Below are 14,527 nucleotides of genomic sequence, written 5' to 3'. Positions count from 1 at the left end.
TACTCTAAACAACTTAGCTTACATATCTTCTAAGGGCTTCAGATCTCTCATCTTCAAAGTGAGGCAATTAGACAAAATATCTACTTCCATCAGCTACGACTATGACGTCGACGGCTCCCTCTACCCAATGTTTACATAAAATAATCACTTCAGCTAAATGCTACCCAAGCAGTACCTGCATTACACCTGTCTTACAGCTAACAATTTTGAGCAGAGCCACTCCTATTTTTGCTCGGCAGAATAGGTATATAAATACACATACACACATATACACACACATTCATCTCTATGTATAAATTTATACAACACTCAACTACCTTCTTTATTTGAGGATTCCTAAGGTTACCAAAATCAGTGACTATTTCTTCCTTCCCTATCCACCACATGGGATAATTATAATGTAATAATAATCAGATAGTAACAGTTACAACCAAACGCCTCAGTATTTATTGAAGGCGGTCTATGGCCAGAGCCCATTCTAAGCAGTCTACATGTATGACCTCCTTGAATTCTCACAGCAACCCTAGGAGTGGGGCACCTTCACTGCTCCTGTTACACAGATGAGGAAACAAGCACAGATGAGTTCAGTAACTTGCCCCACGTTACACAGCTCATCAGTGGCAGAGGCAGGATTCTATACAGCCTACATGCTTAACCTCCACATCATTTACTCCTCTGGCATTCATGGAGCAGCACAAGAGTATAAAAGGAAGTCCCCGGCCTCCCCGATTTCTCTTCCCACCTCCAGCTTCATCCAAAGCTAGAGGGTCCTTGAGTGGATGTGAATGGACACACCAGTGCACACATCCAACTTCTGTTTATTTCACCATTCCTCCTGTGCAAAAGATCACCCCTGGGCCACTCCTCTGGCTTAAGGGCACCTGCACACTCGTGGTGTGGCCCACACTCTAGAGGATGGACCAGGGAAAAGGACCTATGTGGAACCAGACTGTGACCTAATTAAAGCAGGGACTTCCGGAGCCCCAGCCCTGTTGTATAGAAGGAGGAACATGCGCTCCAGGCTCCGGTTAAACACAGCCCCTTGAGGCCCCCAAAGACTCTGACCTGTGGGAGCTGAGGACCCAGGCAGAAGAGGGCCACACAAAGCCCTCGAAAGCAGAGGCCAGGGCAGGGACCTCAGTTGCCAAGACTAAGGGCAGCACTGCTGTGTGATACTCTGCTTTCACACGACAAATATGGTGACAACGTCCACGCAACTGACTACTCGCTGGGAACGCTGCTCTAAATGCCCGCTGATGTAAGGTTTGAATTTGACTTAAGTCAAATTTGAATTAATTTTAATAATATGGATATTCTATATACCAATACTTCAAATTAAGTCATCATCACCAAAAATCAGTTTAATTTAAAGAATTAATATTATACATCTCATTCGAAAAATAACTTTGAATAAGGGCAAATATACATACAGGTGTCATTTGACAGTACCACGACTCTACATTCTCTGTGAAAGCAAACACTTTAGAGTTTGAAAATTGTACTTATCAAGGGCTCACCTGAAAAATGTCTGCAATGAGATTTTCAGTAGCTCAGAAAACCAAAAACATTAATCACAAAGAGAGGTCATACCTTGGGCTTGCCCCCAAATGAGAGCTTTCTGTGTGACAACCACAAGCTCAACAAACACATCACGTGTGGAGGCCATGGCTCACCTGGTTCACATAACCAAAAGCAATAGTTCTACATTTCACTGTTAGTGGGGAAAATACATACATTTAGAGACTGCTGGATTCATTGAAACAACATACTTCAAAGCACTTTATCCCCTACTACGACAGGAAACTGTTCACCTGGGAAAAAATCCTAACAGCAACTCACCAACTGTGAGGACTGCTTCCGACTGGGTGGTGCCATGGTCATTCGTAGCTTCGCAGGTGTACTTCCCAGCATGCTCCTGAGTAACAGCCTGAATATACAGAGAGCTCGAGCCAGCTCGGGACATGACGAAGGAGACGGGCTCCAGGTCAAAGCCCGCAGGTCTTAATAAGTGTGATTTTCGGGATTTAGATCTAAGGACTTGAGACGGATGGCTGGTTATCAATCCATGCCTGTCATACCAGCGAACCACTGGAACCGGCACTCCAGTGGCATTGCAGGACAAAGTAACAAAGTCTCCATCTACCACCTTGGCACTTGCTGGCGCTGTAATTATAACTGGCTTGAGTCCACGGTCTATGAAAAAAGTAATTCACATGCAGAAAATTAAGAATATTATAGTACCTACAATGCAAAATAATTTCATCCTATTGCATCAATGTTCTCAACATCATGCACAAGTAGCAGTCTTAGAAACATCTTTTGTATGTGTGTTTCTAAACAGTGTTTTACACGCAGAACACGGCGGAGAACACATTCATTCACTGATACATCAATGATAGTAATGATCAGAACAAAGATAACTCCCTCCTTATTAGTTCCCTTCTCAACTTTCACCAAATAAAACTGTCAATAAAAAGCAGAACTTCTCATGGTTGTGGGCTCCCAGACATTTCCCACCTAGATTTCCTGTGCTTCAGAAAGCAAGGAATGCACATAAAGGAATCTGCTGAGAGCTTCCCAGTAGGTTCCTATACACATTTATCTATACTGTAAATAGAGAACATGTGCAGCCAAAGCCTCAGACTTTAACACGAAAAAGGTGTAAAGTAGCATAAAACAAAATGATATTCCTTTACAAAATCAGTCAATTCCAGGGGGAAAAGTCTGACTATAAAAAGCCTGGAAGAAGACCTGTTCTGGGTAAAAGTTGATAAACATATTTCTTACCACACACATAAACAACACTTTTGTTTCTCTTTTGTGTGTGTGCGGGGAAGATTGGCCCTGAGCTAAGATCTGTGCCAGTCTTCCTCTACTTCGTATGTGGGTGACCACCACAGCATGGCATGATGCGGTGCATAGGCCTACACCCAGGATCTGAACCAGCAAACCCTGGGTCACGGAAACAGGGCATGCAAACTTAACCACTACACCATGGGGCCAGCCCCAACATTTTTGTTTCTAAACTAAAGTGGCACCAACTGTTTCCTTCTGGTCCCAGGTATTCCCTGGGGCTATTTTTAAGTGTGCCTACAATGGAACATTGATAACAAACGACATTTTCTCCAGCACGTCTTTCTCCTTCTGCAGTCCTACTTCCTATCTTTGACAAAACCAACCAATAGTTGGTATTATCAGATTTCTGAATTTTTGCCACTCTACTAAGTCTAAAATGCTGTCTCACTGGTCATAACCTGCACTTCCCTGTGTACTAATGAGGTCAAACGTCTGTTCACGGGTCTACCGGTCACTCATATTTTTCCTTCTCTGGGAAAAGCCTCTTGTCCATTTTTCTATTGGGTCATTTATCTTTTCTGTATGGTTCAGAGTTCTCTGTACATACTAGATGCTGTTCTTTTGTTAGTTATATATGTTACTAGTATCATCTTGCAGTTTATTGCTTATTTGGAATGATATCTTTTAATAATGAGCGTACTTTAATTTCAATGTAGTCATATCAGATTTTTTTAATTAGCCTAAAATGTCTTGTTAAAAAGTTTTACCCAGATTATATAGATATTCTCATATATTTCCCTCAAAAACTTTGTCATTTTGACTTTCATATATAGGTCTTTAATCCACTGGGAATTTGTCTTTATATACAATATGAGTTAGAGACAATTTCTTCTTTTGCTCCATTTTGATAAGCAATTATCCCACATGAAAACTTGAAATGGATGTCCTCCCCTTGGTGATCCGCAATGCCACCTAAGTCAGGTCCTTAAGTGCACGTGTCTTTTTCACAGTCTGTCTTGTTCCAAGAGTCCATTTGTCTGTTCCTGCACCAATACAATACCATCTTAATTACTATAGATTTTTGCATATGTTCTAATATCTGGTAAAGCAAGTCCCCCATGCTCCTTTTCTTCTTCTTTTAGAGTGTCTTAGCTATTCTTGGGCCTTTGATCATCCATATAAATTTTAGAATCAGTTTGTCAAGGTCCTCAAAATATTCCAATAGGATTTTAATTAGAATTGCATGAATCTACAGAAAGTTTTTGGAAAGACCTGACAACTTTATATTTATATACTGAATTTTGGTATCCACGAACTGGTATATCTTTCTATGTACTTGGGTCTTTTTCATGTTGCTAACATAAAAAGGTGACCTATAAATTATATTTTCTGTTTGTTGCTGGTTGTAATGGTTTACTTTATGTGTCAAATTGACTGGGCTAAGAGATACCCAGATAACTGGGTGTGTCTGTGAGGGTGTTTCTGGAAGAGATTAGCATTTGAATTGGTGAACAGAGTGTAGCAGATGGCCCTCCCCAATGTGGGTGGGCACCATCCAATCTGTTTAGGGCCCCAGGAGAACAAAAATGTGAAGGAAAGGCGAATTCTCTCTCTCTCTCTGCTTGAGCTGAGCCATTCATCTTCTTCTGCCCTCAGACACTGGACATCAGCCTCCTGGTTCTCCAGCTTTTGAACTTAGGTCAAGGCTTACACCATCAGCCCCTCCCCCAGCTGCATGACACCATCCGCTTTCCTCCTCCAGCTTGCACACTTGCAGACAGGACTACGGGACTTCTCGACCTCCGTGCCATGTGATACAACTCCCATCATAAATCTCATCTTATGTATATCTTACATATCACATTGGTTTTGTTTCTCTGGAGAAACTTGGCCAATACACTGTTATATAGAAAGACAACTGATTCTTGTTTATTGGTCTTCATGCAGCCACCTTGCTAAATGCTCTTATTATTTCTAATAATTTGCCAGCAAACTATGGAGGATTCTCTATTGTTGACAATCATACAGCTGTAAATTAATAACAATTTGGTTTCTTTCTTTCTTATCCTTAAACTTTTATTTCTTTTTCTTGTCTTTCTGTGCTTGTTAGAATCTCCAGTATGATGATAAATAAAAGAGATTTTAAAGGGAATGCTTCTAACACTTCACTATCAAAAGTGATGTTTCCTGTAGTTTTTGTTAGATACTCTTTATCAAGTTAGGAAAGTTCCCTTCTGTTTCTATTTTTTCTAAGAGTGTCTAACATGGATACTGAAATATGTCAAATGTTTGTTCTGCTTCTACAGAGATAATCACACTGTTTTTCTCCTTTATTCAATGAATAGGATGAATGACACTTCAAATTTTCTGATTGATTCCTGGGGTAACTCCTCAGTCAAGATGTATTCCCTTTTTTATATATTGATGACTTGCTATTATATAGGATTCTTGCATCTATGTTCACAAATGCCATGGCCTTTGATTTTCCTTTCTTATACCATTCTTTTGTGATTTTGGAATGAAAATTATAGTAACTGGAGAGTTCTCACTTTTTCCTTTTCTTTGAAGAGTCTGTAATATTTGGAATGGTCTGTTACTTGAAAGTTTGGTGGCGCTCTTCATAAAACCATCTGGCCTAGTGTTTTCTCTGAGGAAAGATAGTTTTAACTCCTAATCAGTTTCCTGAATAGCCACAGGACTACTCAGGCTTTTTCTTTCTTTTGTCAGCCTAAGTTATATATTTCCTAAGAATTTGTCCATTTCTGTCTATACTTGTAAATTATTGGCATTAAGTTTATCATAGTCTTATCTTATTATTTTATTTTTTTTGAGGAAGATTAGCCCTGAGCTAACATCTGCTACCAATCCTCCTCTTTTTGCTGAGGAAGACTGGCCTTGAGCTAATATCCGTGTCCATCTTCCTCTACTTTATATGTGGGATGCCTACCACAGCATGGCTTGCCAAGCGGTGCCATGTCCGCAACCGGGATCCGAACCGGCGAACCCCGGGCCGCTGAAGGGGAATGTGCGCACTTAACCACTGCAACAACAGGCCGGCCCCTTAACTTATTATTTTTAATCTCTACAAGATTTGTACTTTTATTCCTAATATCGTTTATTTGTATTTTGCCAAAGATTTGTCCATTTTATTAGACTTCATGAAGAACCAACTTCTATCTTTACTAACCTCTCTAGCTTATCTTCATTTTCTATTTAATTGATCTCTGCCCTTATTTTATTATCTCCTTTCTTCCGCTTTCTCTAATTCTATTCTGTTATTTCATGTAGCTCATTAACTTTCAGTCTTACTAGTTTTCTTTTATAAGCATTTAAGGCTATAAATTTCCTTCTAAGTTCCATTTTTGCTATATCCCACACAACTTGATCTAGGCATTTTCATTATTATTCAAAGTATTTTAAATTTCCATCACAATATTTTTGACCCAGATACTAAGAAGTATAATTTTAAATTTCCAAATACACGCTGATCAAAAATTTTTTTTTATTATTAACCTCTAAATCTCTGGCACCAAGGCCAGAGAATTGGTCTGTATTATACCGATTTTTTGAAATTTGAAATATTTATAACTCATAGACTAAAGATTAATTTCCTTTATAAACAGCTCTTATCAATCAATACGAAAAAAGACTAACAACCTAATTTTTGAAATGTGCAAAGACAATGAAAGGTCAATACACAGGAAAAGGACTTTCTTTCTTTTTGAGGAAGATTAGCCCTGAGCTAACATCTGCCACCAATCCTCCTCTTTTTGCTGAGGATGACTGGCCCTGAGCTAATGTCCATGCCCAACTTCCTTTATTTTATATGTGGGATGCCGCCAGCCCAGTGGCACAGCGGTTAAGTGCGCACGTTCCACTTTGGCGGCCCAGGGTTCGCCAGGTTCAGATCCCAGGTGTGGACATGGCACCGCTTAGCAAGCCATGCTGTGGTAGGCGTCCCACATATAAAGTAGAGGAAGATGGGCATGGATGTTAGCTCAGGGCCAGTCTTCCTCAGCAAAAAGAGGGGGATTGGCAGCAGCTGTTAGCTCAGGGCTGATCTTCCTCAAAAAAAACACACTATATGTGGGATGCCTGCCACAGCACGGCTTGATAAGCGGTGGATAGGTCCACACCCAGGACCTGAACCAGAACACCCCTGCCCAAAGTGGAACATGCGAACTTAACCACTGCACCCCTGGGCTGGCCCCAGGAAAACTAATTCAAATGGCTCATAAACATATGAAAAGATACCCAATATCACCCATAATAAAATAAATATAAATCAAAAGGTAGGTTTTTTCAACTTATCAGATTGGCAAAGATTTTTTAAAAAATTGACAACACCTTGCGTCCTTGGTGAGGACATGAAGAAACAGGCAGTTACATGTTGCTGGTGGCAGTGTAAACTGGTAACAATTTTGGAGAGCAACTCAGTGTTATCTATCAAAATTTCCAACGTATATATGCTTTTATTCAGCAAGTTCATTTCTAGGATTTATTTTTACAGACATTCACACATGTGCAAAATAATCTATATAAAAGGATATTCATTGTAGAACTCTTTGAAATAGCAAAAGATTAGAAACAGCCATCAATAAGGTACTAGTCAACTCAGTACAACTATATAATGAATACTAATTGGCAAACATTTTTAAAAAGGAATGAAAATACTGTTTAGTGTATCATGTGGGAAGATACCCAAGATATATGTTAAGTGAAAAATTCAAGGTAAAGAATGCTACCACCATTTATGAAAAAAACCCAGATACTGTTATTAAATGCACACACACATTATGTATAACTGACCGTATATGTACATACAAGGATATTCAAGAAACTGCTAAGACTAGTTTTAAAGAGAAATCTGACTGGCTGGGGAACAGGAGTGACAGAGTTTTACCATATACCTTTTAAACTATGTAGTGTTTATTGAAGAAATATTTTTTTAAATGTTTTTAATGAGCTTGATTAAATAAGGTTGCTTCTTCATGTAAATGCCTACCTGCAACCAGAAAGGAAGATGGAAAATGAACACAGTTCTGTTATGGTGATAGCATTATTTCCTTTTAGTAAAAATTATTTAAATTCTAACCACAACAAAAACCTACCTAAAAAGTAAAATTTCCTATGATTACCGGACCCAGAAGCCTACCTTTTTCAATTTCAAGTCTCCCAGTAGACTGCATAAATCCAACCCCGTTGTCAGCTGCACACTGATACAGCCCCGAATCTTCCACGGTCACACCAACGATTTTCAACCCATTTCCTGCAGTGAGATGTCGTGGGGAAGGGTGAATGGGCTGTGCGTTATGAAACCAGGAACGGTTGGGAGCTGGGTTCCCATGAACCTCACAAGTAAATTCTACTGTGGCACCCAGAGACACGGTCTGGTCCTGCAGTCCTTGAGAAATTGAAGCATGTTCTGAAAATAAAACACATAAATTAAACTCTAGCCTTCAAGATCTACTTTTTAAATTATCATACAAGTCATAAAATCTTCTCTCTACTAATAACTAGTTGAAACCAAACTGTATTGTTTACTCACATTCTCCCATCTGCTGTGGTCATCAAGAAAAACTTAGAAACGTATTTTAACTTTCCTCTAACAGCATAACCATATGTTACTAATATGTTATCGTCTCTTTTCATAGATCTCTCCACAGACTTAACTTCCCCCATCACACGCAAATACACACACACACACACAGTTTCTCATTCTGGGCTTCTTTTAGCATCGGTTTCCGGTGATTTGTTTGAAATAAAGTAATAGTTTCCCTGGATTTCACACTAAACAAGAGCCAAAACAGCAGCATGCCTATTCAGAAGTTAAATTCTTTTTATGGTCAATTCTACTTTGAGGTTAGGTGTATGCTGGGCAAAAAAACCTTCCTTTAGTATGTCACTTTTTACCCAGACAAAGAAAACCATTCATCGACATTTGTAACATATGCCCAAATTAAATGATTATGCATATTAATCTAGCCTTAATTATCATTAAACTTTAAAGCCCACTTACCATACAATTACATTAATTCCAATGTAACCTACATCAGGCCACTGTTGCAAATCAACATGTGCAGGAGGTTTACAAAAACTATGTTTACTATGAAGCCACTTACTAGCTATTTTTTTCTGGTTTTCATGAAAATCTGTTTTGTCAAAGGAAAACGTTTACTGCTGCTACAAATGATAATGAAATAGGCAGCTGGAAGAAAAGAAAGGAACAGCTTTGAGATAAAGAGTCTATATAGAAACGTGGGTAAAAATAATGCAGATGTTATGAGCCAGATAGAGTGAAAGCATTCCAAAAGAGAAAATAAAATGAAATAGATTTCATTTTGAGATGACATTTTCTAGTCAGTACTCTCTTAGTTACTATGACTGGATACTACACACTGACACAGCCCAGAATGTTCCATCCTACTGAATTCCAGTCTCTTTCCTCCATGACATTAAGAAGGAAGAACAAGATGTGCGTTACGTAACCAGGTTAGGCGTGAAGTTTCCAAGAACGTCCCAGGAGAAATGTCCTGTGCCACCCAGAAATACTGCCTAATTCAGCAGTCCTTTAGGAAAATGAAGTTTGTCTATTGGGGTAGATATTTCAAGATAGTCCCTATTTTACTTATAGTTCACAAATAAATCTTCCATTCAAATATCAGTTAGACCAGAAAAACAGACTAACTTGAAAAAAAATTTAATCAGTAACATCTTACCAAGTACATTAACCACGTAAGTCACATGTTTTACATCTCCAGACTTGTTTCCCACCACACAGGAATAGTTCCCAGAGTCCCCTGGGTCAATGCTATCCGTGGCAAGATGAGAGTACAGCCTTCTCCAGCGGCTTCCCAGCACAGCATCCTGACCGTCCTTCAGCCAGTGCACTTGAGAAGCTGGGACCCCGCTCACCACACACTCCAGGGTTACGGGGCTGTGAGAAAGAACAGCTAACGCCTGTGAAAGGGTGGGGTGAAGAATGTGAAAATCATCTGAAGAAGGGCCTGGAAAAAGAAGGAAAAACAGAAAATTATTAAGTATTGATTGTCAATCTTTTCTTTAGAGAATCTGTGAGCTTTTCCATCTTCTCATTTATTCTTTTTTACACTACAAGGCCCTATTTAGTAAGTAAATCTTTTTTTTTTTTGAGAATTTTTGTTTTTAAAGATTGGCACCTGAGCTAACAACTGTTACCAATCTTTTTTTTTTTTTTTTTTTTTTGCTTTTTCTCTCCAAAGCCCCCCAGTACACAGTTGTATATTTTAGTTGTGGGTCCTTCTAGTTGTGGCATGTGGGATGCCTCCTCAATGTGGCCTGACAAGCGGTGCCATGTCGGCGCCCAGGATCCGAACCAGTGAAACCCTGGGCCGCTGCAGCGGAGCGCGCGAACTTAACCACTCGGCCATGGGGCTGGGCCCAGTAGCTAAATCATTTTTAGTTGATAATCAAAATTAAAAGATTTTGGGATCCTTTAGGGTTACTTCTGAACTAGCAGTTTGGAAATGCAGAATTCTCAACAAGTACAGAAAGCACTACTTCAGCGAGCTTTGACTCTTGGAGCTAACTCAATTCAACTACCATAACCTAAAAATCAGCTATGACTTATCATACGTGAAAGAAACAGACACATTTCTTCATAATTTACAGTAAGCCACCAATGTGATTACCAGTGATATAAAGTTATATTTTCTCTATAATTTCTTTTTATTTGGACAATGGGCAAAGTTCTCCAGACGTATTCCACTCTGTCATCTTGACCAAAATTTTCTTCAAGGAGGTCATTATATTTTTAAAACATGTACAGTACTATTCAATAATGCATTTATGGATTTAATTTTTATAAGATTTTCTTATAATAAATCAATAGGATCTGAAAGAAAAATGAATTCTCATTTCCCAACTTTTCAGGAAGGCTTATGAGGAATGCTTCCAAGGATTCTTCCATGTTACCATTCTTCTCCCAAATACTTACGATTCACAAGGAGCTTTCGGCCGATGGGTTCAACTTTTAACTCATGTGTGACAGGATTAAAAGCTGCACATTTATACGACCCCTTGTCCTCTAAGGATACATTCAAAATCTGAAGATTTCCTGATGGAAGGATTAAGTAATTCTCTGAGGAAGGAAGGGAACGCAGTTAGGGCCTCTCTTGATGATTGACACCAATTAAAACTAACAAAGGTTGATAACGATGCTTTAAATTTAGACATAAGACTGGCAGCAAATAAGCAATTGGGGAAAATTCATTAAATGAAGGAAAGGGAAAGTCAAGGCAGAAAAGGAAAAACAAGTCAATAGGACTAAAGTAACAAAATCAAACCCATCAGAAACATTTGACAACATTTGACAAGAGATCTTGTTGCCAGCCACTGAGAACAGCCAGAGCAGGAGAAGCATATTTACGATACGAGGACTACAGCTACCACCTTGGGGAAACCTCTACCCACAGCAGCAACCACCAGTTTTCATTCTCATGTATTCATTCATTCTTTCTCAACAAATACGTACTGACTCCTATTTTATGTCAGCGATGGCCCAGGCATAAGTGGAACAGCCCTGTGGAAAGCAGGCAGGCCCTGCACTCATGCAGCCAACCATCCAGCGCAGGGAGCGGGGTGGCGGAGAAAGGGGTGAATAACGAACAAGCAAATACACATGTATAACACGATACTGCGAGAAAAGATGAAGCTGAATGAAGGGGACTGAGAGTGACGGGGCATATTATTAAGACAGGCCGTGAGGGTGTTCATCTCAGAGGAAGTACTATCTGAGCAGAGACCTGAATGAACTGAAGGAGTGAGCCCTGGGAGGTGGGACTGCAATCATTTCTATACTGTAACCACTTGTTCTGGTCCCCTCCACTTGACTTCTGAGAGTAGAGACAATATATCTTATGTATTTTTGTATCCACAGTCCCTACCACACAGAGCTTAATAGAAGGTTGTTTAATGGCATTTGTTCTGTGGGTGCCACTGGCTTTTTGTAACCAGGTCTCACCTGTGGAATGTTTCAGCCACTTTCCCCGGATTTTATAGCGCACCTCAGCTTTGGGGTTACTATCTGGTACCTCGCAGCCAATGAAACCAGTACTTTTTTCTTCTGCTGTAATAACATGCTTTGTTGATGAGCCAAAATCACCAAGAACTAAAATAAATAGGTAAATAAGTAGATAGATAAATAAATAAACGCACATTTGAACTCTCTTTCCCAAAAGAAATCTAAAATCTAGAAATGACATCTGCAACATGGCCGTTTGTGGCAGCTAATCCCATTTCACAGGGTAGCTGATCTTATCTCAGAAAACAGTTGGGGTAGAGGAGCGTGGCTGAGGACTGGAGCCAAGTCATGGCCCCCTTTTCCAGAAGTCAATGCTTCCAGGAGACTACAAGAAAAGCAAACTGCTCTTAAAACATTCAGGAGAACTATAAAGCATAATCATTCCCATTCTGTTGAGATAAATCCTTTTCAATCCAGTTCCTCATCAAAACTCACTTTCCCTATGCATCTTTATTCTGTTTGTAGCCACTCACAATGCTTACAATGGTTTACAGGAAGAAACCTAGGACATCGAAAAACAAAGCAGCATATCATCTGCATCATCTGAATAGACTGACTAGGTCTCAATTGCTCTCCGTTTTGGTTTGCTACAGATGGAGCCTGCATGGAAGGGCGCTTTATGATCTCTGACGCTGAAAGCACTCAGCAGCCCGCCACCAGGAATCCAGCCCTCCAGCGTGGGTCTCGGAGCCGTCCATGGGTCACAGCTCTACAAAAACATTTACTCTTCTCAGTTATGACAAACTCACTACTCCTGGGGAATCCAGATTTGTTCTGTAAATAGGGGTGCCCTTACAAAGACGTTTTCCATTACTGGAAGACATCACCGTTTGAAAGGCAGATGGCTCAAAGTTACTAAGAAAAACACGCCTTCCAGATTTTCCATAAGTTCAATACTCAACATTCCTTTCTTTACAGTCATTCTTTTCCTGCTTCTTTAGCCTGCTTTCAATTAGATAAATTAAAATCACTCAGTAATCAAGGCAAATAAAAGAATTAGATGTGAAAGAAAGATAAAGGACTGCATGAAACAACTGAGTGTCAGAGCAGACAACAGCTTTTTGTTGTTGTTGATATTAAGGACTTTTAAATACTCACAAAGAAATTCCGAATTCACATTAGAAACCTGTCCTGACTGTGTAAAAAGTCATTTCCACAACCTCGCTACAGATGAAGACACAAGCGAGGCTCACCGAGTCTCCCGTACATTTCCCCAAGTTAAACACACAGTAGGAGTCAGGGCCGGGCTGAGAACTCCTATGTGTCTTATTCCAAAGCCCATGCTCTTCCCATTGTTCAAAAATACAAGTACTACAGGAATTCCAGGAAAAGCACGTGTGAAAGGGACAAATTAAACTCACCTGCAGTGGATACCATGGCAGGGTCACTCACAATGGCACCGATGCTGTTGTTGGCAATGCACTGGTAGTAACCCGTGAGGGAGTGGTTAAGAGAAAGAATAGTCAAAGTCCCCTGATGAATCTTAATCTGTTCCACGTTTCTGTCCAACCTTTTTCCATTATGCAGCCATGAGATATGAGCGGTCACCGGTTTAGCAGAACAATGCAGTACTACAGGTCCACCAAGTTTCTGGACAGCAGACAATGGCTCAGAAATAAAATAAGGTGCCAAGTCTAAAACGGAACATTCCCCGTGTGCAAAGGGGTGGTGGGAGAGGGAGAGAAGGGAAGAGAGAAGGAAGAGTACGTGAAATGCATTTCGTCTGAATCTGTATAACTAAAGGCAATCCCTTATTTTATCTATATATATAACGGTTCTTAGTGCTTATCAAAGTTCTAGGAAGATTCTTATAAGCCCATTTTTGGAAGAAAAAAGGCAACAAGGTAACCTAGGACTTAATAATTAGGGCAGAATAGATGAGACTCCTTATGATATAAATCAGACAAAATACCGATTCTATAAAAGAGAAATGGCAAACTGCTCTTTTAACAGAGCTTGCAAGAAATGGAAGAACCTGAAAAAGAGAAGATGACTTTCAAGACCAAAAGATTCTCACATGCCACCAACAGGATTTGACTTTAAGAGCAAATTATTTTATAAATAAAGGCTATGGCACCTTCTTTACTACTTTCCTTTAATATAAAATAAAGTGCAACTTTTAAGAAAGCAGAGGGGGAAAGTTAGGAAGCCACACTGAAATACCACGTTTATCCTCGTTTGGATATAAGGATAAATAGGGTGCCAATCTTAATATTTCTAATTGATGTTTGAAAGAGTTTCTCATTTATTATGTCTGTTCCTCCAGAACTTGTGGGGAGGGGGGTTCTTGCTCCAAGAACTTAATACTTGAAAGTACCGAAACAGTTCCCTCTCTTCCACCCAAAAAAGGGGGCGGGGCGGGAATGCTGCTGATCTGCTGGAAGGAAATACTCAACAGAAAACCAACAAATTGCCAAAACTACTTTTACAGGATATTTTATCATTAATGAGATTAAGGGAAGTACCTCTCTTGACGGAATCTGAGGTAGTTGTTTAGCAAAACAAAAACAGAAATACAACCTCTAAATCAATTTTTTCCTTACTAAATCTAGTATAGTTACATAGTATTTTTAACAGAGATAATAAAAAAAATGTTAACAACTAAATATCACTGTATTTGTATATACTTATATAGAAATCTTTACACGAATATAAAACAAGAAGAACTGC

General features: G+C 39.5%; 1 protein-coding gene across 4 annotated transcripts in view; it reads right to left on the bottom strand.

Moving 5' to 3' along the window:
• CDON (cell adhesion associated, oncogene regulated) overlaps positions 1-14,527 on the bottom strand; it is a 93,911-nt gene that overhangs the window by 42,946 nt on the left and 36,438 nt on the right. For all 4 annotated transcript variants that reach the window (XM_070489974.1, XM_014845439.3, XM_014845437.3 and 1 more), the window contains 6 exons: positions 13,219-13,491; positions 11,798-11,944; positions 10,772-10,915; positions 9,516-9,803; positions 7,952-8,221; positions 1,840-2,193 (listed from right to left, as the gene is read on the bottom strand). In XM_070489974.1, coding sequence (XP_070346075.1) covers positions 1,840-2,193; positions 7,952-8,221; positions 9,516-9,803; positions 10,772-10,915; positions 11,798-11,944; positions 13,219-13,491 — 1,476 coding nt within the window. The remainder of the gene's footprint in view (positions 1-1,839; positions 2,194-7,951; positions 8,222-9,515; positions 9,804-10,771; positions 10,916-11,797; positions 11,945-13,218; positions 13,492-14,527) is intronic.

Source organism: Equus asinus, chromosome 20 (assembly GCF_041296235.1).
Source record: "Equus asinus isolate D_3611 breed Donkey chromosome 20, EquAss-T2T_v2, whole genome shotgun sequence".
NCBI classification, from domain to species: domain Eukaryota; kingdom Metazoa; phylum Chordata; class Mammalia; order Perissodactyla; family Equidae; genus Equus; species Equus asinus.
The sequence above is the reverse complement of the archived record's forward strand: the minus strand, read 5'-3'. Positions and strand labels throughout refer to the sequence as shown.